This window comes from Vigna umbellata, chromosome 7, assembly GCF_029865625.1.
Source record: "Vigna umbellata cultivar VRB3 chromosome 7, Vumbellata_1.0, whole genome shotgun sequence".
Lineage (NCBI taxonomy): Eukaryota > Viridiplantae > Streptophyta > Magnoliopsida > Fabales > Fabaceae > Vigna > Vigna umbellata.
Window position 1 is genome coordinate 27,186,384 of NC_142171.1, and position 26,035 is coordinate 27,212,418.

General features: G+C 31.1%; 3 protein-coding genes and 1 long non-coding RNA gene across 4 annotated transcripts; 2 read left to right on the forward strand and 2 right to left on the reverse strand.

Annotated features, from left to right (window-relative positions):
• Nucleotides 1-5,056: 5,056 nt before the first annotated feature.
• Nucleotides 5,057-6,465, forward strand: LOC148195614 (protein FAR-RED ELONGATED HYPOCOTYL 3-like). Its single transcript, XM_088095257.1, has 3 exons — nucleotides 5,057-5,704; nucleotides 5,819-6,358; nucleotides 6,424-6,465. The coding sequence occupies exons 1-3, from the start codon at nucleotides 5,057-5,059 to the stop codon at nucleotides 6,463-6,465; spliced, it is 1,230 nt and encodes a 409-aa protein (XP_087951383.1).
• Nucleotides 6,466-6,528: 63 nt separating this feature from the next.
• On the forward strand, nucleotides 6,529-7,370 carry LOC148195615 (uncharacterized). The gene is made up of 2 exons (XR_015780616.1): nucleotides 6,529-6,748; nucleotides 6,841-7,370. It is a non-coding gene; the product is annotated as an uncharacterized LOC148195615 (long non-coding RNA).
• A 5,879-nt stretch (nucleotides 7,371-13,249) lies between these two features.
• LOC124838031 (uncharacterized) lies at nucleotides 13,250-14,862 on the reverse strand. Its single transcript, XM_047313538.2, has 3 exons — nucleotides 14,026-14,862; nucleotides 13,602-13,745; nucleotides 13,250-13,471 (listed from the first exon to the last, which is right to left on the reverse strand). The coding sequence occupies exons 1-3, from the start codon at nucleotides 14,860-14,862 to the stop codon at nucleotides 13,250-13,252; spliced, it is 1,203 nt and encodes a 400-aa protein (XP_047169494.2).
• Nucleotides 14,863-20,895: 6,033 nt separating this feature from the next.
• LOC124838027 (MLO-like protein 1) lies at nucleotides 20,896-26,035 on the reverse strand. Its single transcript, XM_047313532.2, has 13 exons — nucleotides 25,531-26,035; nucleotides 24,627-24,892; nucleotides 24,370-24,486; nucleotides 24,229-24,286; nucleotides 24,033-24,127; nucleotides 23,603-23,677; nucleotides 23,428-23,516; nucleotides 22,824-22,873; nucleotides 22,498-22,538; nucleotides 22,117-22,326; nucleotides 21,936-22,003; nucleotides 21,632-21,692; nucleotides 20,896-21,437 (listed from the first exon to the last, which is right to left on the reverse strand). Exons 1-13 carry the CDS (start codon nucleotides 25,715-25,717, stop codon nucleotides 21,213-21,215), a joined length of 1,542 nt encoding a protein of 513 aa, XP_047169488.2. The 5' UTR covers nucleotides 25,718-26,035; the 3' UTR covers nucleotides 20,896-21,212.

Sequence of the window (26,035 nt, forward strand, 5' to 3'; positions counted from 1 at the left end):
TATTTTATACACTGATTGATTGACTTTATTCTAACCAAATGCAGGAAAATCCACAACTAACTGCATGTGAAATTGTTAAATCAAATGCTATGTTTCACCCAATTTTCTTTCTACTTGAGATGCAAACTTTGTTGGATATTTTTTATTTTTTTTATGCAGTGGTCGGTCAGTATTCAGAAGTTATTTTTGAATTTTTATCAATTTAAGCCTAGGGTAGGGGGTAGTGTTTCTAGTTTTCTGCTTTTAAAATATTTTGAAAGGTTTTCTCATTGCAGTGTTAACAAATCTAGTTGAATTGGATTTTTTGATGCTTAGATTCCACTCAAGTTGAAATGGTGGATTATGAACATAGTTTTCTTTGAACTTTTGATATATACATGTTTTGTTTTGGTAAATTTCTTCAGTTAATTTACCATTAAAAAAGTAAAATGCATCATATTTTTTACAAAACCAAAAACTAGTGCCCTTTGGATTTAAAATTTTTTGGTGAGAAGAGTTTTGTAAAAGTTAATTTATCAGTTGATCTTGGTTTGAGAGAAGTTTATTATTTTGCTTTTATTTTATTTCTGAAAGGAATTTTGAGTTATATTTTTTTTCTGATGTAAAAAATTTTCTTTTAAGATTTGATCATAAACTTTGAACAGATTTGATTATCATGATCATACCTTTTTATGCTTTAAACTCATGCTTATGCATATGTATTTTTGTTTTTTTTTTTGTATGTTTTTGATTGGTTAAACTTCAAGAATGAAAAAAGTAAAATGTATTAAAGTCTCTTATTATAAACAGAAGTCAATTTATGCATTTAAGTCTTTTTGAAAACAAGCATTTTAATTGGTTATTTAATAATAATTTTAACTAAAATTATCATATTCATTTTTATTAAATCGACTATTAGTATCAAATTTGTAGTTTTAATAATTTTTAAATTGGTTATAGTAGTAACAGAGGTCTATTTTATCTTTGAACCCCCCTTTTCTCATTGGATTAAAAATCCCACACATCTTCACAAAATCCTTTTCTAGCATTCGTTCATCGTAGCACTATATCACCATCTCTATCTATTGAAATCACTTTTTCCAAGAGCTTAGTCTCTCAACATGGGAATTTCTTTCGATTACATTCTAATAGGTTTCGAGGAAATAATCTTGTTGATTAATATGAAAGGTTTGGGTGGGTTTGGAGAAAAATGAATTCTTCCTTTTCACTTTCTTTGGTTATTGTATTTAGATTTTTTGCTGCTTTTTATTTTAGTTGTTTAATTTAGATTCTTTTTATTGTTTTTATAATGCCTCAAACTTGCATTAATTTTGATATTTTAAAATTTAATAAAATATATAAATTTAACGCAATTCAAATATACGAAGAGGGATAGTGAAAATTCATTAAATAATATGGACTCAGTGATTTTGCTATTCTTGTGTTCAGTTGTGTTTTGACTATAAATTAAAACTTTTATCCAGTGATAAAAGCTTAATTTAACATTTCATATTAGAGTTAATGTTAAGAGTTCGGTTTTAAGTGAAACAATTGTTTAGGATAACATTAGTGCACGCTGTATAATTATCCAATGGTGAAAATTAGGGAGACCAAATCATAATTAAAAAGTTCAATTCTTCACAGATTTTTTTTAGGAAAGATTGTTGTGAGTGATATCAATTGTCTCTTATGGTAAGACAAGTGGAACAAGTCACAAATCAAATCATAGTATCTGAATTGTTATTTTCTTAAGTAGAATGAGTTGCTCTTAACTATTAGTTATAACTTTAAACTTGAGTTTGAATGAAATATCTTAAGAGAGTAGTTCATTTCTTTTAAAGCATTTGAAATGCTTTATGACAATATATATTGTTTGGTTAAGAAACTTTGAAAGAAATTAAAATTTCTAGAATTTTATTAGAGTAAATTGCATAATTTAAAATTAAAGAATTTCAAATTCTACTTAAAAAGTTAAAAATTTGAAATTATTTTTATTCTCAAATTCATATTTTGATGTTTGTAACTTAGGCCGACTTGTGTCAGAGTTAATTCGGTCTAATTTGAGTTTGGATAGACTTTCCTTGATCTAATGTTGGTAAGCTCAGACTCAGATGAATATAAACTCACTTCATCTCAATTGGATGTTGGTTTAAACCAATCTCACTCAATCTTAGTCCTAATTGACTTGGTTCAACTCAGATCTAAATTGACTCGATTTGACTTGAGATTGGATTGACTCAACTTGAATTGGGTTTGAGCTGATTGAACTTGACCTGAGTTCTAGCCAATTCTGCCTAACCTTGCTCTACACCAATTGGGCTTGACCTAATACCAAACCAATTGTACTTGACCTGTGTTCAGCCAACTCAACTTGATTAGGGGTCTGAACCAAAATTGACTTAAGCTGGACTAAGACTACTCAACTTGGCGTGAGCTCAAGTTGACTTAGCTTGACTCTAACATAAGAAGACTCAATCCAATCTTGGACCACTTCAATATGACATTATCTTACTTTGATCTAGCCTATTTAACATTTCATAACTTAAAAATAATTTGTTTAATGTAAATTAAGAAAAAGTCTTACAAATATAAAATAACTTCTTTCCAAAGAGCTTGGACAAAAAAGTTACAACAATCAAAATTGACTACAAAATATTATCAATATTGATATTTTTTTAATTTTTAACAGTTGTTTGATATTTTAACAATTTCTTTAAAATATAAACTTAAATAAAAAAACTTAATTTTTAAGTACAATTTAAATTAAATTACTCAATAAAATATTACTACATATAAATTCGATCTTTTTAAAAATTAAATGTAAATAAATTGTGACAAAATATAAATTTTAAAAAATTAATATTTACAAAATAATCATATGTCTAAATAAAAAAATAAAAATATATAAAGTCAAATTTTAAATGATTATTCAATGATTAATATCTTTTCACTAATGATTTTATGTTGATAATTTGAATTAAAAAACTATTTAAATAAAATTCATTAATAATTATTAACAGATAGCAGGTATTTATGAATCAAATATCATGATAATCATACTCACTCTATCATCCATATCCATTATTCATTTAAGAATATTTATTTAGTATTTATAGATTTTACCTGCAGATAGATATTTGTTTGTTATCCTTAAGTACGATCATCAACTATTGGTAAACTTTCATATATGAAACAATCGAAGTTTATGATGACGAGAATCATTGTTATAATGTATTATTGGCACCGTTTGAATTCGAACTTGTTGAAATCATTTGAGCGGTTATTAATATGTCATTTGCTAATACAAATATGACATGTTTTTTCAATTCTCTTAAGATAAGTTTTTAAACGCTTATGTAGCTTCAATAAAGTGCATTTTTTTTTTAAAGTGTAATAAGTTCATGAAAAATAGTAGGTGTAATAGGTATTTTGGATTCATAGCTAATGTTTTAAATGAAAATAGTTAGAAGTTGTGTAAAACATTAAACAATTTTTTTTACTATTTATACTATAATAAGCTGGTTTCAATGGAGATTATGAGTCAATAAAATTGTTCTAAATTGATAATTTTTAGGGTTAAATATGTTTTTAGTCCCTGAACTATCAGACGATTTTGTTTTTAGTCCCTGCTCAGAACTTTGATGATTTTTAGTCCTTATAGTTTTGAAACTCTGAGTATTAGTCCTTAAAAATGGACGGTGTTAAGTTTTTGTGGATGTGGCAAACGGCGATGCCACGTGATCACTGATCTCTGCCTTCACTCTCTGCCACGTGGGATGTTTAACTGTTGAACTGAGATTAAGTCAGTTAATTACGTTGTTGATTGAAATTAGATATAGGGTTCAGAATTTGTCAAAAGTAAATATTTGAATTGGGGGGAAAACGTAGTTTTAGTGGAAGCATTGTAGTGGAAACCTTTGACAGGAAGCATTGTATCTTGGTTGTCCTTTGCGGTGGTGGTTGCGGTGGTGGTTGCGGTGGTCGTTCCGGTGGTCGTCAAAGACAAGCGTAAAGACAAGCGTAAAGGTAAGTTAAGGTATTGTTTTTGTGTTTCGGTTATGGTTGTTCCAATTTGTGCGTAAAGCGTTGATGTGTGAATGTAGGTCTAGAAATGGTTTTTGACATTTGTTTGCATCACATGGGGAAGTTTGTTAGTAATAAGGGGCTACAGTATGTTGGGGGAGAGATACACGTGATCAAAGGAGTTGTCCGGATCGTTGGTCATATTTTGAAGCGGTTGGAATAGTTAAAGAATTTAAGTATGATGCAGACTTCAAACTTTGGTGGAAGGGGTCCAAACAAAGGCTGATGAATAATGTCAGATTATTGAGTGATGACAGTGAAGCACTGTACTTGGCTAATTATGCAGAGGAGAATAACGAAGAGGTAGAAATTTATGTTCAACATGTTCCTAGTGAGGCAGTGGAAGTTCACTTTCTTAGTTGTGGTGAAGTGGCTGAGGAAGTGGAAGAGGGTGATGTTGAAAAAGGAAACATAGACACGGAGGAAGTGGTTTCCAAAGTGGATGAGATTGTACAAGAGGGTGGAATGGGTCTAGAAGAGGGTGAGGAAGACTGTGATGGTGGTGATGAACAGCAGGAGGTTGATAAGGGTGAGGAAGACTGTGATGGTGGTCATGAACAGGAAGAGGTTGAAAAGGGTGAGGAGGAAGAGTGTGATGGTGGTGAGGAACAGCAAGAGGTTCAAATGGGTGAGGAAGAAGAAGAGTTTGGTGGTGGTCATGAACAACAAGAGGTGCAAATGAGTGAGGAAGAAGAGTGTGATGGTGATGATGAGCATGAAGAGGTTGAAATGGGTGAGGAAGAAGAAGCGTGTGATGGTCATGATGAACATGAAGATGTTCAAATGGGTCAGGAAGAACAAGAGTTTGTTGGTGGTGATGAATATGATTATCTTGGGGAAGAAGAGGAAGGGGGGAATGTTGTTGAGGGGGAAGTAGAAGCTTCAGCTGAAGAATGTATGGATGACAGTGAAGAAGACAGAATGGCTAATGAAGATGATGGGTTTGATGTTCAGAGTAAGGGCAGTTTGTAAAAACAAATGTGGTTTTCTGATTATGGCTAGCAAGGTAGGAGGGAAGCAAACATTTAGGGTGAAAACCTTGGTTGGACGACACAGTTGTGGAAGGACCTTTGGAAACAAAAGTGCAAATGTGAACTGGATTGCACAAGTATTAGTAGATAGGTTTGTAAATGTGGCTAACATGACTGTCAACCAAATAATTGATGACATTAAGAAGTCATTCAGTGTTGGAATCACTGCTTGGAAAGCTGGAAAGGCAAAGCAAATTGCCTTGGATTCTTTGGTTGGTGATGGAGAGCGACAATACGGTCGTGTATATGATTATGTGGGTGAATTGCTAAGAGTGAAGGCTGGAACATTTAAAATTAAAGTCAATCAACCCCAACCAAGTTTGCCTCCAAGATTTGGCTCATTCTATATGTGTTTAGAGGGTTGTAAGCAAGGCTTCTTAGGAAGTTGTAGGCCCTTCATAGGGGTAGATGGTTGTCATCTGAAGACAACATATGGGGGTCAGCTGTTGGTGGCAGTGGGCAGAGACCCGAATGACCAATACTTCCCACTAGCTTTTGCTGTGGTTGAAAATGAGTGCAAAGAGAGTTGGAGATGGTTTTTGACACTACTACTAGAAGATATTGGAGGAATTGATTGTCAACGTTGGGTTTTCATCTCTGATCAACAAAAGGTATCTTCATTTTAATATTTCCCTATTTTTATACAGTAGCAATTGGAATACTTACTATTGAGCAAGACCTTTTCTGAATTGCAGGGACTAATGACAAACTTTTATGATTTGTAGGGACTAATGACAGTTTTTGATGAGATCTTGGAAGGAGTGGAACATAGATTGTGCTTAAGGCACTTGTATAACAATTACAAGAAGAAGTTTGGTGGAGGAGTGCTTATTAGAGATCTTATGATGGGGGCTGCAAAGGCCACATTCAAACAGGATTGGGAAAAGAAAATGGGTGAGTTGTCCAATGTTAACATTGATGCTTACAATTGGTTGCTATCTATTCCAACTAATCGTTGGTGTAAACATGCATTTAGTAGTTATCCTAGATGCGATGTCTTGTTAAATAATTTGTCTGAGTCATTTAATAGTACAATTTTACTAGCTAGAGACAAACCTATCATAACTATGATGGAATGGATTAGAACTTACATTATGAGGAGGTTTGCAACACTTAGAGAAAAAGCAAAGACATATACAGGAGTTGTGATGCCTAAACCACGAAATAGGCTTGCTGGGGAAGTTGAGAAGAGTGGAAATTGGATTCCAACTTGGGCAGGGGGAGCAAAATTTGAAATCACTCACGAGTTTACTATGGATAAATTTGTAGTTGACCTTAGTAACCATTCATGTAGTTGTTACTTTTGGGATTTGGTAGGAATTCCTTGTAGGCACGCTGTGGCTGCCATCAATTACAAACAAGAAAACCCTGAAGACTATGTACATCCTTATTACAAGAGAGAGGCTTATGACACTTCTTATGGCCCTGAGATTGTTCCAATCAATGGACAACAATTGTGGTCTACTTCTGAATTTGGTTCCCTACTGCCTCCAATTTATAAAACACCCCCTGGGAGGCCTAGAAAACTAAGAAGAAGGGAGGCTGATGAATATGTCACTCATACAAAATTATCAAAGACGAATCTTCTTATGAAGTGTAGCAGCTGCAATGAATTTGGTCATAATGTAAGAACATGTAAAAGGGCAAACAAAAAGGTACAAAATCAATCTTTTACAACTTCACTTATTTACACATTCAAACTTATTTACAATCTTACAATTGCAATGTTGCTTACTTCCATTTACAGAACACAAGGGCCACTTCCAGTTCAGGAGGATTTGGCAGCACAAGGGCCACTTCCAGTGCAGGAGGTTCTCAACCACAAGCACCTCCATCAACGTCAGAAGGAGGACCAACATCAACAAGGGGAAGAACAACTGGCAGTGAAGCAGGAGCTGCATCAAGTCACCAAGGAGGAGGAACATCAAAACGGGGAAGAAGTGCCAGTGGAGCAGGACCTGCATCAAGGCACGACGGTGGAAGAAGAACATCCTCAAGACTAGCTGCACAACATCTAGGGTCCCAAGCTAGTACCAATTGAAGAATTATTGTAGCCAACCCTTTATTGTATTGAATTTTGTAATTCACAGTGACCCACTAAGGGAACAATTATAGTACTGCCTACAGTGGTTGGTGTGGTTGCTTTTAATATTTTTTGTAGTGGAAAGGGACCACTAAACTTATGTTATTTAATAGTATGTGACCACTTCATTTTCAAAGGGACCACTAAACTTCCAGTTGTATTCCATCTTTGCATAATGGCAAGTTAACTTTATTTATTCCAAGTCCACATTTACAGATACTCTGCCTGTGCTTTCTTATGCTGTGAACTGTTTTCTTTATTAACATAAATGAATATACCAGTAACAGTGGAATGTTAAAGGGAAAACAAACAACAACATAAACAATTTCCAGACAATCCTCATTTTATTCAATCATAATTCTTAGTTACAATTCATCTTTAACAAAAACATAATACAAAAGAAAATTGTTAACGCCCATGACAAGATAAACAACAACAACATCATTTTTCCAACTTTCTTCTCTTCTTCTAATTTCCTTTTCAACTTGTCGTTCTTCTTCCTTAGATCCAATACGAGTTTTTCATTTTCCAAACACATTTGAAGTTCTTCACGTTTTCTTTCAAAGCTTCCTTCAGTTTCAGAAACTCCTTCATCATGCCATTCAAAGTAATTACAACTTGAATTACTCTGCAATCAAAACAACACAGGATTAATTCAAAATTCAGCAAATGAAATGAAATATTTAATCACTTACTGCCCAATTTCTACATCTATAAAACAATCTTCCTTTGTTCTTCACAGTAGTTGCCTTCAAAACCAACAATGTTTCACCACAACCACACAATTTAGAAGGTAACCGTGAAGATGATCCACAGCTTTGCGACTTAGACGAACCAATTGACCTTCGCGTCCAACCATTTCCTCCACTGTCACCTTTCATTTCACTACAAGAAAACAATCCCTTCATCAGCTTTGGTGCCCACAAAAACCCTATATCCCAAATCGTCATATTCACACGAAGAACAGAAGAAGACCAAAACCAAAACATACAAACTTACCTCAGCAATACCAACTCCAACCTTCAGATGTACCCAAGTTCTTTCTCCTCAGCTGCAGCCACGAAGAACAACCAAACTTCTTCAAATCTCATTTATAAAAGATCACGAAGTGCTTAACTGACTTAATCTCAGTTCAACAGTTAAACATCCCACGTGGCAGAGAGTGAAGGCAGAGATCAGTGATCACGTGGCATCGCCGTTTGCCACATCCACAAAAACTTAACACCGTCCATTTTTAAGGACTAATACTCAGAGTTTCAAAACTATAAGGACTAAAAACCATCAAAGTTCTGAGCAGGGACTAAAAACAAAATCGTCTGATAGTTCAGGGACTAAAAACATATTTAACCCTAATTTTTATTTTGTGATTAAGTTTGTAATGAGTGTTTTTCAACTTTATTAAATATTTTACCTAAACATAAGAAAATGTGTACCTCATACATTATATATTAGCTAAAGTATACCACTAAAAGATCCTATAAAATACAATATTATGTATCTCAAAATATTTTTCAGTTTTTCATCTATGAATATTAAATTTTAAATATTATGCTCAAGCTTTTATTTATATTGTGATAAAATTTTACAATAGCGATTTTGAATGACCGTGATTTTAATTTTAAATTCATTCATTTATTTTAGTTTTAAGACGTTTTCTTACAGATTTCGCTAGCTTATCTCACCTTCAAAGTGATGCTTACTTTTGATGTTCTTAGTAAATATCTTGAGACATATCTATGATATTTTGTTTAAGAATTTCCGAAGCTCCGGATTCACTTCTTATCATAGGTAAAACTATGTGTAATTATTTCTTTCACACTTCTCATAACATTTCTCCTTTAAAATTTGTGTATGGTCGTGATATGCCATATATTATCCATATTCCTTAACGACAAATGCTCCTTTTGATGTGGTGGAGCATCTTTTTCATTTTTTATTTTATTTTTGTTCAATTTTTCCTGGAAACTCTTTACAAGAGTGGTGAATATTGACACATGAACTCGTTTTGAATGGTAAATTATGTGCAAGGAATATGTGATGATTGAACCTCTTGGAGTCGAGTCTACACATAGATTCATGGTTGCTAGATGATACGACAATAATTATCATTTGATTATGCGGTATTTATGAATCATCGAACGATTTAATGAGGCGTGTTATGGCAGATTATTGTTAATTATCTATAATTTTAATTATTATGTTTTCTGTTAAGTTAGTTCACCCTTGTATATTTGTGGTTTTGTTTTCCACTTGTGATGATCGTATGACCTATGTTATATGTGAACAAATAACGCTGCAGATGGTGGTACAAATGCACAATAGTGAGGAGCATGGGGGTTGTACCAGGAACATGTTTTCTTGTATTTTGGATGTATTTTGGACAAACGTTAATTATTGAATATTTCTAAATGTTTTTTTATTAGAAATACATTTTATTAAGTGGAACATTTAGTTGATGAAATAAATGAACGTTTTAATTTTCTAATTTTATGATGAAAATAAATACGTTTATTTGTCCGAAAATTTTCTAAGTGTTTAGTAGCATCCTAAAGGGGTCTAATAGGCGGTATTGATAATTGCGCAACTTTAGTTGATTTTGAGATAAATTGGGCATTTATCTTCTTTTGATTGTGTTAATTTTGAATTAAAGTTTGTTTTGTAATTTCTAGTACCATAAGAGAGTCAAAGTGGAAAAATAGAGAAACTCGATAAAATTCAAGCAATTATGGGCAAACTGTGATTAGTTCTATCAAAATGGATTGTAACTCGCGAGCCAACTCGGCTCGTCATGGGTTTGAGCCGGGTTGGATTTGAAAAAAAATGTAATTTTTTGTGCAGACTAGTTTTCAACCCAGCTCACTTAGAACCCAACTCACCGGGTTGAACCCGTGGTGAGTCGGGTTGGCTCACAAACCCACCTAATTTAATTTAATTATTTATTATTGTGTTTCAATATTATTAGTTATCATTTTTTTATTATATTGTAGATGGTCATAAAGAAGAAGATGTTTCAAGAGAGAAATATTATATATTTATCTATTCAAGACTCTAATATTATAAATGGACAAGTGATACAAAAATTATCAATATTAAAAACCTATTTGTTCGCCTTTTGTACATGTTTTTGGATTACGCCTTGATTGTATGATACTTTTTTCTTTTTATTTTAAATTGTCTTTGGAGTTTAACATAATTTTAGTGTGACGTTTACTTAGATTTGAATTAAAAAAATTGTAACTTTTTTATTTTTAAAAAAACTTATAATTAAATGAGTCAGTGAGTCAATCCGTTTAACTCATCAACCCGTGGTGGGTCGAATTAGGTTTGAATTTTTTTCAACTTGCTAATAAGTGAGCCAGGTTAGGTTGGCTCACTAAGTGAGCAACCTGTGATGAGCAGGACCGGGTCGAGCCGAGTTACCCGTTTTGACAACTCTAACTGTGATTGATGCGATTGAGTGGTAAAATTGAGGTTGAGCCACAAAGACTAAACCCCTTGGAAGAGGAAACCTCAAGCACCAAATTTGAGGCTAAGCCATGAAGACTCCTTCTCAAAAGGTTATCTTAGGAGTTGAGCACTCTACATGAGGCTGGACCATAAAAGTAAACCCACATGGGAAGGAAACCTCTATTGTTGAGCCACAAGTGAACTTTTAGGCATTGTCCTATTAGTTTATAAAAATAGAGTTACACCCTTGTTTTAGATAGACATTTTGAGGGATACTTTGAGAAACTTTTAGAGTCTTTGGAAACACTTTCCTTTGTAATTATTAGGGAATGCATAAGGATATGGCTACTCAAGCATTGTAATGTTTGCATATATTATGAGGAGCTAAGCCTCTTTTTGTGTGGAGGTCAAGATGTAATCCTTTGGAACTCTCTTGTATTAATATTGTTTTATTTCTTAAAGTATGCTTTTGTTACATGTTTATGAATTAATTTGTGTTTGTTGTTGGATGAGCCCATTACTTATCTTATTTCATTGGCTTGGAATGGAATGGGAATTGGTTCAAAGTTGTGGTTTAACTGATTCTCTCCTGCTTTTAGATGACAGGAACAATAATTGAATTGGTACAAGAGTGTGACAAAGTGATGAAATCTAGCCTTAACACCTCTTTATCATATTGAAATCAATCTTTCAACTGAATACTATTTCAATACGTCTTTGTTATACTAAATAAGCACTTTTACACATTAATTATGTTTTCATCCTTTTTTGTTGGAAGTCCCACATCGACTAGAGATAAGGCCAATTTATAATATATAAGTGAGGTGCAAACCTCACCTTAAAAGCCGGTTTTGTGGGGTTGAGTTAGGCTTAAAACCCACTTTCTAATATGGTATCAGAGCCATGGTTAGTGCCTATCCTAGCGAGTTCTAAGTGGGCATTCTATTCTTCTATTCCACCCGCTATCGGGCCGTTATCGGACCACCCAATTTCTACTATTACGCACGAGATGTCTATACCTCGGCGTGAAGGGGGTGTGTTGGAAGTCCCACATCGACTAGAGATAAGGCCAATTTATAATATATAAGTGAGGTGCAAACCTCACCTTAAAAGCCGGTTTTGTGGGGTTGAGTTAGGCTTAAAACCCACTTTCTAATATTTTTAACAAAACAAAAATCAAACCAATTTAATAATTGTGTACTCTACCAAATCCGGGTGAATATGACACTTGTTGTACTACAAACTATCAAATATACTTGCTAGAAAATTAATTGCATTGGTTAAATTAATTGCATTGGAGCATCAACCTTAAGCATATCATTATGCAATGATTCAAACAAAAATATTATCAACTTAAATTTTTTTTCCCAAGATTATATAAACAATAATCTTATTCGTTAAACCTAATATAAAATCCAAGAAGTTAGAAGAGAAAAACATAAGTTTCCTATGTAATATTTTACTTGGGAAGATTATTAAACTTGGTATTCCGCACTTTGTAAAGATACACACAACAATATTTCAGAATTAGGCAAAGCAAAATTGACAAGGGTATAAAATCGTGGTCTAAAGAGTGAAAATGACACACTTTATTAAGCATGACTAAAGTAAAAAACTTAGAACTTTTTTTTTTTTGCTTATTAGCAACAACTTATGAATGATAGATATTTTTATTTCTATAAATTACATTAAAATACATGATAATATTTATTTTTCCATTTTTAAGTAATTTTAGTTATGAATGAAAATGAAGAATATTTAATCGAGGAAGGTTAGTTCTTGTCTTTACAATAAGTTTTGATTGGTAGAACATAAATTGTTCTTATAAGGAGAATGACCAGGTGAACCAATGTAAATTATTTTTCTTTTACTTGTTAGATTATCTAAGGCTTTCAAAAAAACTATATAATTTTATTCCATCCTCTCTTATAGAGTGTGTTTGCTACTTCAATCGAGATTCCTACATGAAGTAAAATAGTTATAAAATAGACTTTGAAACAAATTAAAGGATATATGATAAATAAATGTTTAATAATTAAATATAATCATTTTAGTGAAAAGGTAATAAAATTTACCAATCATTTGTTTTTCTTTACATTTTTAGGTACCTTTTATTCAATTGTATATTTCTATAATTTTAAAAAATATGGTTGTTTATTGTTTTTCAGTCCACATTGTAAAGGAAAAAAATAATTTTAAAAAGTTAAAAAAAAGCACTCCTATTTATTGAATTATTTTATCATATATGTAAAGGTTTCTTTGATTGTATAAATAAAACACATTTAAATTTATTATTTATAGTATATAATGCAAACAAATTGAAGTAATTATCCTTATTATACTCTTATGTGGAGATTATAATGAGTGACAAATATATGCTATAAACAACACAAGAAAATTTGGATGAAAAGAAACATAATATGGTTTTAAAGTATGAAATAATTGATATTGGACCAAATTAATAGTATTTTTCCTCTTTTATAGGTCCTCATGGCATATACAATAAAAAAACATTAAGTAACACAAGGGCAAAAAGAAATTTTGAAACTTTTCTTATGGTGAAACAAACTATGTAGAAAACAAGTTCAGCAAATTGTGAAAAAGAAATAAAATATTTGTAATATTCTTATGGTATATTCTCAGCAATATAGATGTAGAAATGACCCATAGCTCCCGTACGAAATTCATTTTTATATCTAGATTCCACAGTCAAAATTTCACCATCTTTAATCTGGATAGATCCAGGTTGTGGATAACAAACCGACATTCCAATCAAATATCCTTCTTCATTTCCTGCCTCTATTCCTGTTCCATACTTTGATGTTGAAGTACATAGAATCCTTCCATCCTAAAATATAAAAGAATTACAATTTTATAATTCTAAATGCATTACCATATGACACATCTTGCAATCACAAGGAAACAACATAGTAAACAAAATAATCACAAAAATAATTCATTATAAAATTGTTTAACACCTGTCCATATAAAGTTGCGTTCACAGCTCCTGAGTGCATATGGGCAGTACCAAAGATTAAATAACCTCCTTTTTCCATTGGTATATCTGCCTTTTGAACAAGAGGAGTGTCACCAACACCATTTGGTTGAATAGTATACTCTGCCTGCAAAGAATTAAAAAACCTTTGTTGTTTATTCAATATAATGAAAACTAAAAGATTTACTTATTATGTTAAGAAAAAAAGTAATATTATCATGACACACTTTTACATTCATTTAACACAAAGTATAAGAGTAAAATGGTCATAAAAGTGTAATTTTTTGTATTTTTTCAAGAAAGAAGAGAGTAAAAAGTAAGTAAAGATAGTGTCAAATGAACATAAAAACTTTATGTGTGTCAAAGAATCATTATTCAAAAATGAAATATTGAAAAGAATCATTTACCTGACAATCATGAATTATTTGGGAACCATTTGATCTTACTTTATCTGTTGAGTCAAGTATATAAACCTTGAGTGGTACTTGATTTTCATTCCAATCAATCCAACTTATTTTGTATCTCATGGAAACATTTCTTCTTGGACCTTGAAAATCTTCACTTAGTTTGCATTGTACATTATCTTGACAACAAAATAGTCCACCTTTGTAATTTGTAGGAGTTATTGCTTGATTATGTATATCTCTTGTGACATTATAGAAGTCTTTTGGAAGATTAATAAGGTCACATCTACATTCTGTGCAACCTTTCTTGTCTTGTGCACCACGTGTATCAATGACCATGATGTTGAGTAACCATTTCTCTTCAAATCCATTTTGAATTTTTGTAGGGTTACCTACTTCTATTGCAAAAGGATCAGGAATTTTTGATGTTGTTCCCCGTGATTCCACTCCAAATCCCCAATAATGTGGAAGAATATAGTCATTGCATGTGCCTTCATTTCTTAGATAAATGAAATCTTCTTGACGAATAAGCTTAGGATCGTGCGACATGGTAATATTTTGATGGTATTTTACGGCAAACCAATGGTGAAGGTATGTTTCATATGAGGGTATAGAATTTCCTTCTTGATCAACTAGTTCAACATCAAAACTTTTAACTCCAATGTGACCTTTTGGAAACTCTATATCCATGAGTGTTTTTGATATGATTAGTCCTGGTTCCATTTCAAAACTTTCAGATACAAAAGTACCTGTCTTGATTAGATTTATAGGATTTTGATATTGTGAATATGATGCGCTTGGTAGCAAAAGAAGTATTGAAAATGAAAATATAAACTTCATATTCACCTGCATACAAGAAAGTATTGTTACCTATAATTTTGTTTATGGTGTTAATGCTTTTAAGTATAGTTCAAATAAATTATAAAAGAATAGATAAATTAGGTAAATTAAAAATAATAATATGAATAATGCATACCATATGTGAACAATACGAATGATTTGTCATTGTGAAGATTCAATCTTATTTGAAAGTGTAAGTAATTTTTGATAAAAGTTGGTGTGCATGTGAACGTTTCTTCTTTTGCTAATTTTATAGTAAAAATTTTGTATTGATACAACTCACATATCTAAATATATATTCAACACACGAGCATATGTTTTCTTTTTTGTTGGTTGTTGTAAAGGTGTTTTGAATTCACAACTAACTGTTTTAAATGGAAATAGTTAGAAGTTGCATAGGACATTAAACAAATCTTTTACTATTTATATATATAACGAGTTCGTTTCTAATTGAAAATACAGGTCAATAAAATTCCTTTTAATTTATAACAATTTCTTTTGTGATTAAGTTTGTTGATTAGTGATTTTCTTAAGTTTATATCAAATATTTTATCTAAACAGAAGAAAATGCGTATCTCATACATTACATCTTAACCAACATATACCACTATAATGTCATAATTAACAAAAAGTTATGAATCACCAAATATCACAGGGTTTCTCACCTTTTAAGTTCACATTTTTTTTTACTCCATGTCGTGATTCATGAAATCAATATATATGTTTTTAGGAAAAAAAAAAAGGAAATCTGATTTATGGTATGAATACAAATTTTTCATTTTAATATATTTTTTAATGCATTGTACCTACAAAGTAGAATGAGTTTGACTTCCCACCTAAAAAGGTTACTAGCTATCATGAAGGCAACCTCTTTATCTAACAGACATTTTTGAAGAAAAACTATAAATAGATAGAAGCTTTGAAGAAAAGATAAGAAGGATTATATAAAGAACTTTTGATACAAGCTTGTTATTACTATGTTCATATACTATGTGAAATTTGATATGTATGGTGACTTCATGCAATGTTCATCTTTGTGTTTCTCTTGAGAAAATCTCACTTTGAAATTTCTACATCAAGATCTATTGAAGAATGTGTTTAAAGTTGCTTCACGTAAACAACTGTTCTTGTAAAGTTAAGAAGTTGCATCAAGTTATGTGCAAAAATCCACATATCCTAGTGTATTAAAGGAGTTTTACAAAGAAGCCACACATTTAATCCTGTCTGGAAAACATTTAATTTGTACATGGGCATGGACTTGGTTAGATGCAAAGACAAAATAAGAAGAAAGACATATAACCTCACACTGATTCCAAAAGAATTTTCAATGGCATAGAGAATATTTAATTTGTATACGTGTTTGAACATGGAGAAAGAGAAGATGAAGAAGACGAAAAGCATATAGCCTTGCAATGACTTAACATGGATTTTTAATAGCTCTTTTATTCTCAATTATCTTTGTGAAGAATAAAAGTTGATGCGGATGCTTACATTAAATCTCTTAAAGTATTGTGTTTGCAAGCAATCTTTAACATTCAGTTTGTGAGAAAAAACATCATTTGTGTTTACAACAGTCTAGAGAAGACTACGTTTTAGCTTGTATTCCTTCTTAAGATGGTAACTATGTTTTAATGAGTGAAACTTGTGATAGTTTAGATGTCAAATTTTTTTTTATCAAAAGTTAGAATTGACTAAGTCCAAAAAAATATTTATGCTAAGTTAGAAGTGATTGTGTCGAAATAATACTTATGATTTTAACTATGGTTGTGTTGAAAGAACACCTATCTTTTAGCAAACTTATTTTGTTTTAGTTAAGTATCATAGCCAAATAATTATGAGCCATATGTATCTCTTATGAAAAACAACTTAACTTGATAGTGTGTATGTTTTAACTTAAGTTTCATAAAAAAATTATTTTAGAAAAAAAAATTAAAAATCTTAAATACACAATTCAACATTTATTTATTTATTGTATAGTTAATGTTTTTACACCAACATATTTGAAATATTGATTTTATTTTACTGTTGGTGATGTGATTCAATTTATTTATGATTTCTTTTTCTGTTAAGTTCTTAAGATCATTGCTTGTATGATTTTTATTTTTCTGTTTTTCCAAACTTTGCAAAATCTTCTTTCATTTCAATATAATTAGGGATAACGCATTCATTTAAGACGCCGTAAGAAAAAACATTCTTAATTAAAATATAAAAAAGTGCATGTAAAATTATAAATTTCCTAAACTTTAAGAACTAAAATCGTTAAAAAAAATGCACAAAATTGTTAATTGATAATTAAGGGATCAAGATTAGAATCCAGACAACTCATTAAAAACTCCGTAATCATGAAAGTGATTTATTTAGTAGGATGTAAGAGTCCTACACTCTTATAATTTTCAATTAATGAAAATTATGTTCAAATTAAAATAGTCTGAAAATAAAAAAAAGTGTTTCGCATATTAGTAAGTAACATTTTTCTTCTTTTTTTCGTAAATGAAATGGAAAGTGTAATATTCGGGGAATCAATGCACAAAAAATATAATGTATTTTTTTTCTTTTCAACTTAATGAAAACACTTGTTTGGAGAAAAAAAGTCATAACTACCATTGTTTTGAAACAAGACTATCTTCATGCTGTATATTTATCAATTAATATTCTTAAAAGATCATTTTTTGACCATTTTAGGCTCAGGTTAAAAGTAGAGACTAAAAAAATTGTGGTTGGTATCCAACTTCATATGCCTACATATGCATGACTTGCATGTTGATAATATTATATTGTGTATTGAGAAAATGATATATATTCAAAAGTGGTCTTTATTACATCACGAGATGTTGGGATAGCTCAACCAACTATAAGACATATGTCACCAAATATAAGAGAACAAAGTTTATATTATTATTAATTCCTATGTGGCAAAACATGTTACAACACACAATGTTTCTCTTATAAATTTTTCAATTCTTCTTTGAACATTGTAAGATATTGGTTAGTGAGAAGATGGAAAGAGGGCCATCACCATTGATGCCTTCTCTATTCTTGCTTTGCTTGGGCTTCCTAATCTATTGGCCTAGTTTGTTTCCCTTTATAGATACCTTATCATCTTCGTTTCAATGGGTTTCAGAAGTTGAAGAGAAAAGTGTCACAACCCTAATCTTGGTGTTTCTTGTTCTTTTAGTGTATGTGTTTATTCACTTGCCTTCTTCTTTTCCTTTTGGCAACTCATCTAACTATGCTGTAAATCACCATGCAAGCATCTCCAACCATGATATTGGTGGATTTGAATTTGGATTGGGAACATTACTCTTCTTCTTGCTCTTCATTCTCTTGTATAATCTATTTTGACACCAAAAGTAACCCTTGTCATGATCTTTCTTTGCACTATAATGTCAAAGTTTTCTATCGTAACAACTTACTCATTTAGATAACTCAAATAGAGTTTATTTTGCTCATACCAAATAACATTGAACCTTTTTTTAGTTAAAACTATACTTTCTCTATTCATAAAATTGAAACACAAAACTTCTAACAGGACTAAACTCAATGCACACAAGGTAACAACACGTTGATGGGATATTTTGAAATTAATATATATATATATATATATATATATATATATATATATATATATATATATATATATATATATATAAATCCACAAATACTGAAGTAATATTAATCAATATAAAATATTTTGACAAAAACCGTAAACTTTGTAATATTTTTTTAAAAAAAATTGCAAGTAAATTCTATACACCTTTTCTAGTAAATATTATAATTCTTCATAAAATTACATACATTTACCTAAATCTTCACACACACCCACACGTGCACTCATGCACGCACGCTGAATGCATACACGCGTGCACGAGCGCAAACACATGCAGACATACACACAAAATTTTATTATTATTTGAATCTATTTAAACATATCTTACTAGTTATATATTTTTTATATGCTAAGGAGTATATTAAATTTTTTAGAAAATGTTGTGTATCTTTTAAATTTGATAAAAAAAATATAAAGATATTTATTTCCCTTTATATATAATAGTTTTAATTATAACAAAAATAATAATGCTAACATTAATGGATGATGTGTGAGAATTAATGGTTAGATTAAGTCATTGGTTTGATAAATTTTCAAATATGTGAAAACAAATGCAAAATTTTATATTACGTGATGAACCGACTTAATAACTTGTGAGTTAGAGGGAATGTCTAACCACTATATCAACCATTCAATTTAATTTTAAAGGACAATCGGATATTATACTAAATAGACTATTACTAGTACAAAAAAAGTCTATTATGTCGAGATTTTTACGTCTGAATAAAGAAGGTAAGACGTTAAAAATATGCGGTGATATTTTTGTAAATAATGTGTCAACATGTAAGTGCGACTATAAGACTCAAACGTAACATCCTTCGCATGTAGTTTTTGCGCCACTTTTATTTTTATTTTCTTCTTCAGTACTTTTGACCTTCTTATGAAACTTCTTAATAAAACTCGCTTTCATTACCCCTTCTTTATGTACTAAAGAAGTTGTAACTGGAAGAGGCAGCAAATGTGTTAGAAACACACAATAGAATGTTCGGTCTTCGATAATAACCAAGAGGGGGTGAATTGATTTTTCGTTAAAACTAGCTTTTTTTTAAACGGACTTCCCTTTTTAAAAATTAATTCACAAGGTTTTATACTGATGCAGATTAAAAAGTCATGCATCAAGGTTTTAATCTCTCTAAAAGAGGGATCAATCAATAACTAGAAATAAACCAACAACTTAAAAATGAAATAGAGTAGAGGTTTACAATACACCTCTCATGATTGACAAAAGATTAACAACACTTCCTTTGCTCAAATGGTTTTGATAATAAATGTTTAAGTGTTTTTTATGATGTTAATTAATGTTCCTTGCTTAATTAAATAAGTTGTGAAACTATGTTAGATTTTATGTGTTATGAATCCATAATTGATTAAATGGTGATTTAAATTGTTGAAAGGGGAGCCCTTTAAATAACTCAATGGTTTGGTGATAAATGTATAAGTGTTTTTAAAGGAAATCGAGCTAGTTATATTTGTTTTAGGTCAAACGTGGATTTGAGAGATGTAAATTTATGTTTCTAAAAATAAAACTTATAAATTTACATTTGTTTTTAAAATATTATACGTAAACTTCCCAAAAGGTCACCCATCCCTAAATTAGGCCAAAACAATTCCTTTAAACTATCCTTCAACTGTATAGTCTCATACCTATACAGCCTCTAGATCCCTCTCATTCCGGTGTATGTTCGATTCTTCCATGGGTCCCTCTCACTGGAAGCATGTCAAGAGCCGCTCTTTGTTTGTGTCTCTTGCACTTGTGATATATATACAAGGAAGAACGTACAAATTAATGATAGGTATTATGATGTCCAAACTAGTCTGAAAATGTGAAAAATGCTATATTACAATTCTTTAATCTCTTTTTGTGATAATACAATTAGTTAAAGCCACTAATCGATTAAATTAATACATAATAACATCAGTAACAGGTGTTCTATAAATGTAAGACTACTTCAATTCAAAAATAATTATAGTGAGATCCTGAACAGAGAATTTCGAATAAAGAAGAGTGATTAAAGAGTTCAAAGGTTAGACACTTGGGAATATCAAGAAGTAGTAAAGACTAAGCATGTCTAGATGTGCCTGACTGTTAGTCCAGGTTGAAATCTTCACTTTAGCTGTATATAGTTTTTTACTTTCATTCTAAATCAATATGTTGTATTGGGTACTTGCTGTGTGAGCAAGAAACAAAAGTTGTGTGTAACATAGCTTGCAAATATTTTTTTCTTTTTGGTTGTTAAAGTTTAGGTTTACAAATTAAACTCGTATATCTTTAAAGTCTACATCATCATAGTAGAAATCCTTTTATAACTAAGATTATTTGGAGAAAACTGGATATAAATTCTTTTAAATCGAAATGGAACAGTATAAATTCTTATGTAATTTTTTTGTTTAATCTTATTACTCATGCTTTTTGTATTCTTAAAAGATTGAAAAAGTCCATTAAAATATTTATTAAATATAAGTTTCTATTAGAAAAAGGGTCCAACATTTTTTAATCCAATTCACGATATATATATACAGCAAGTTTTAACGATTGAAAATTTCTATTTCTATCACAAAATCCTGCCTAATGGATAACATTTTCCTAATGCACACTAATCCACTATGTCCCATCATGTAGGGTATTTGCTCTCCGCCACAACATTGTGGGGTTATTCTTTGCTGATTTGAGACTGAGCAAACTTACAACACCTGAAACTATATAATTAATATGGTTGAAAACATTTGTTTAGGGCAGCCACACTCATTCATGCCCTTCATTTCTAGGGACAATAACATTGTCTTCTGGGGCAGATGCCCTCCTGAAGACTGGTCCCAGTTGAATTCCAGCACCCACCTGAGCACTTCCTTGAGCAGATAGGCCATTACCATCACCTCTCAAACCTTTCTTCTTTGCCTTTTGTGCCCAACCAACAAGACGTGCTTGCACTTGTTCATCAAATATAGCCTTCTTAAAGTGAGTTCCCATCTACATTGCATGTAACATGTGTTACAAGTTTTTAAATAAAATTTTATTTAATGATAAATTATTGATAACTTTGAAATTTTCAAGTTTATAATAATATTGTCTAAATTTGTTTGATTGTTTTGAATGTGAATGCAAAGAAAAATTAAATTTAAACGAATAGCGATCTTGCAATTTGACTTTGAAAGAAAACTCACCTGTGTTACAATTGCGTAAAGTGGTAGGGTACTATAGCTACATAGTACTTGAATAAATACTCTACAAAACAAACCCACAAAGAAGAGAGGAAAAAGATTGAAATTAATTAGAATGCTCATGATGGAGTCAAATGTAAAAAAATAATGAACAATTTAAGCAATAATCTAACTTTTTTTTTTGTGTTATTCTTATGTTGTAACTTCAAAATACACATATTTTTGTATATTGATTTTTTTAATATATTTTAACATATTAAAATCAGTATATTTTAAATGTACAACAAAGAGATAATATTGTAGTTACCCAATAACAAGCCTTGGAATAATGTAACGGACTCGTCCCATGATACATGAGTCAAAGCCATATGTAAACTGAAAAACACAAACCAATAAGGTTATATAGTCATTTTGGTTATGACATACTTGTCTCCAACTCCTTCTATACTCACAAAAACCAAAAATGGAGAAAAAAAAAGCGTGCTTACCAATATCCAAAAGAAGAATGCTATCTCAAAAGCATTTTGGAAAAGGATGAAGTGAATCAAGAAGAGGACAATGTGGGGGCGATGAAACCAAAAGTGATCATCTCTTGGTTGAACAACTAATTCACCTTCTATGGCTGAATGTTTCTCAGCTACTTCATGAGCTAGTTGAATTATTACATGCTCCAACTTCGTACCCACAGCTAGTAGAAGCTGAACATTTCAAACCAACCAAACAAACATTAGTTCCACAATTACAACATAAATACACAAGTTATATATGAGCACACATTGTTGATTAGAAACCAAAGTTTGTCTCTTTTATTGACAATTCCCTACAAACCCTAAATTTGTTTGGTTCTTTTCTATGAACATTATACTTACAATGAGAGGAATGAAAGAAATCCAGAAATATGTGTGCCAACCTGGGAAAGCAATTTGGGAATCAAGTTAATATTCTTAGACAACTACGAAAAACAAAACATGGCATTATTAACTATGTTCATTGTTAACAATGTTCATTGTTCCTTCTAGGAATTAAGCACATACTAAGAAAAATCCCTTCAGATTCTCTTTATCAACAAAATTGTTCATGACATTAAATGGATTTCTTTATATTAAGTACTAAGCTAAGTGTTTTTTTTTTCTAAATGTTTTCAATACATTTAAGTTCAGTTTAGGTATGAGATTACCAAAAATCCAAAGCTTACCATTGATATTAAGCAACATGAAGATGACCACAAAGATCCAAAGATACCAACTGCACAATAATTGTAACTTTAAAGAATAAAAAACTTGGCCAGCCAAATAACATAAAAAAAATTTTAGCCATTAATTACTTATTGATGAAGTTACGTGATAGCTTAATAGAGTTAGTAAAATCATAATAGGAAAAGCATGATTACATCAAATTTTTTGAAATAAAAACTAAATTAAGACGTATAAAAAAAAGAAAACAAAAGACTGATTTAAGACTTTTTACAAAAAAAAATTGATTTAACCTATATTTTTTAAAAGAAGATTTAATATATATTTTTTTCTGTTATACGAGAGTTAACGCTTAAAAAAATAACTTTGTATATGTAAATATAGTTATTCACTATTTCTTAAATATTTATTGTCCAATTTCAAAAGTAAAGTAGAAGAAATGATGTTAGCACGAATCTAATAAAAAGAATCACATTAAAGTTTTGAAAAAAAATATAAAATCACCTTGAATAAAAACTGAAAATATATATAAATTTTTTGTTAGACGGATTAAAAATGTTATTAAACCGATAATTATTAAAGAATTATTGTTCAGAAGGCACATACCTTATTCCAACAACTTTCTTGAAATCGTCTTCAAGGGCACGAATCATGTATTTATGAAAATTAAACTTTGGATTTCCTCTGCAATGAGTCTAAAACAGAGATACAAAATAGATAGTATTATGTATCATCAATCATGGCAATACCAGCTTAGTTTGCAGAACATTTAGAACCTTACCATTATGAAACCAAGCCTTAATGTCACATAATCTAACTTTGTCACGGATCCATAAAATTGCTTGAAAAATGATTTCTGAAGAAAAAATGAAAAATTAGTAACAGCTATATAATGTTAAACCCTTAGAAAAATTGTTAATTGGTAAAAGAAATATAACATGTGTTTGTGTTTGGTTGAATTAACTTGCAATGGAAATATGACAATAGTATGTCTTCAAGTGAAATTACTAGAAAAGAAAGTTGATTAACAATGAGACCAGAATGAAACTTATAAAAGGAATTAACTTTACTTCTAACTCAAAACATTAAAATAATAAATTTATGAAATTTTTTTATACATTGTTTAATTCTTTCATTGCTATTTATATGAATTTTATATGAACTCTTAAATTGTATAAGTTTGAGAGCAATAATACTTGTAAATAGCTTACCACCCAACCCAAGAGAGCAGAATCTTTGCCAAAACCAGTAAAGCGATTCTGGATGAAAGCGTGTTCACGAACATGAGTCACTGTTGATTCCAAATCTGAATGAAATCAATATGCACATAAAGAAGTCAGTAGACCAAAAATAAAAAATTTGATAGCTTTCATGATGTTCAGTACCGAACAGCGTATCTCTTCTTACCTGGTGTTCCATTATTTTCATCTCCAATTGAGTTTTCCCAGTGCTTCCACTGACTTATCTGTTAATTAGAGTAATTTATCAGTAAAAAAATCTTTCAGAAAGCACATCTTGTAAGAAAAAAACAGCAAATTATGCTCTCACTTTTATCCCTCCAAACATAACAGTGAGAACACAAAATGTCACATGAACAATGGCCAGGACAAAAATAAAGATATGCAGATGATGCAGTGCCTCCACAGATAACAGAGGAACCTTGCCCTGAAAGGAAAATTTGCATTACACTTTGGTTAAGATGTGGAATGAAACAGAACATCAAAGGCATACAAAATGAGAAATCATCAAAGAAAAAAATGGCCAAGAAAAACTTAGTATGATCATTTTTTCTACTGCTCTGATACCTTCTTAGCACAGTGTCCAAGTTTTTCAGCAGCTGTTGGTTGGTGATCCTCATTATCAGCTAAAAGATGCCTAACAGTGGCAGGAATATGACTGAAAGAGAAAAAAGTCTGAAAATGTTCTGTGAGTTTTGCTGATTCTTTCTCTTCTTTATCCTTAAGACTGCAAGGAAGCATGTGGTGAGTCCAACCCTCAGGAACACAGATTTTGATGATCCCATTTTGTGTTACAGTCAGCAGCAGAGAAATAAATCCCAACAGCATCAACTCTGAAACAAAAACAGAAAATTAATCACACCCCATTTTTTCATATCAGAAGTCTCTGCATACACATTAATCATTAAGCTAAAATAGGAACATTCTTGAATCAAAATTAGAGCTTTATCTCAGCAACTCATCCCTCCTTATATATTCTGGTGGAGCTCTAGTTTGAGAAGCACACCAAAACCCCAAAAGCATGTGTTTGGCTAAGAACCTAAAGTTTGTGGCAAAATTGATCACATCCCATTTTTCTTATCAGAAATGTCAGCATACCCATTAGACATCAGGATCAAATTTAGGAAATGAACTCATTAATAATAAGTTGTCTTTCAAAAGGGATACTTCATTGGGCAAAGATATTGAACACAAATGAAACTTGAAATCAAATTTATACAAGACAGTAACACCATTTTCAACCCAAAAACTGTAACAGATTTACGAATTTTTGTATTACTAATTAGACTAACAGTTAGATTCCCTAAACATATTCAATATCTTCTTTTTTTAGCCTTCATCAAACAGTTGGTGTTGCAAAAGTCTAACTCAAAGACAACCATACCAAAAGAACAACCAAAACACATGCATTGTTAACAACTATTATCTGTCAAACCAACACAATAAAAGGAAAGGGAAAGAAGAGAAGAACCTTCTTTGATCTTCAGCAGAGCTTCATAGAGTGGCTTCTGATTCTTCTTCTTGAGAAACTTCCCTCCATAGTGAAGAAACCGTTCTGCAGCAAATGATGCAGCAACGATCACAGAACAAACAACAGCAACCACCCAAGTGGGAGTGAATTCCAAGTTGTTCCCTTCTTCACCACCACCACCGGCCATTTTGTTCTTCTCTTCACACCCTTCTCAGATTTTCTCTCTATCTATCCCTATATATAGCCCTTCTTCTCTCTTCAATTTTCTGTGTGAAACAGCTTCTTCTGAAGACCCTTTTGCCTCAGTCACTCGTCACATTCAAAATTAATTGTGCTGAGTTTTGGACTTTGAAAGCTCGAATTTATTGTTTCTGGGACATGATCCCATGCCTTCGAAACTCTTGTTGGAAACTTTTGACGTATGAACAATTTGCAAGTGTTATTCTCTCACGATTCAATGCTATGTGTCTAATCATGATTCTTCCATTTTTATAGTTTTTTCTGA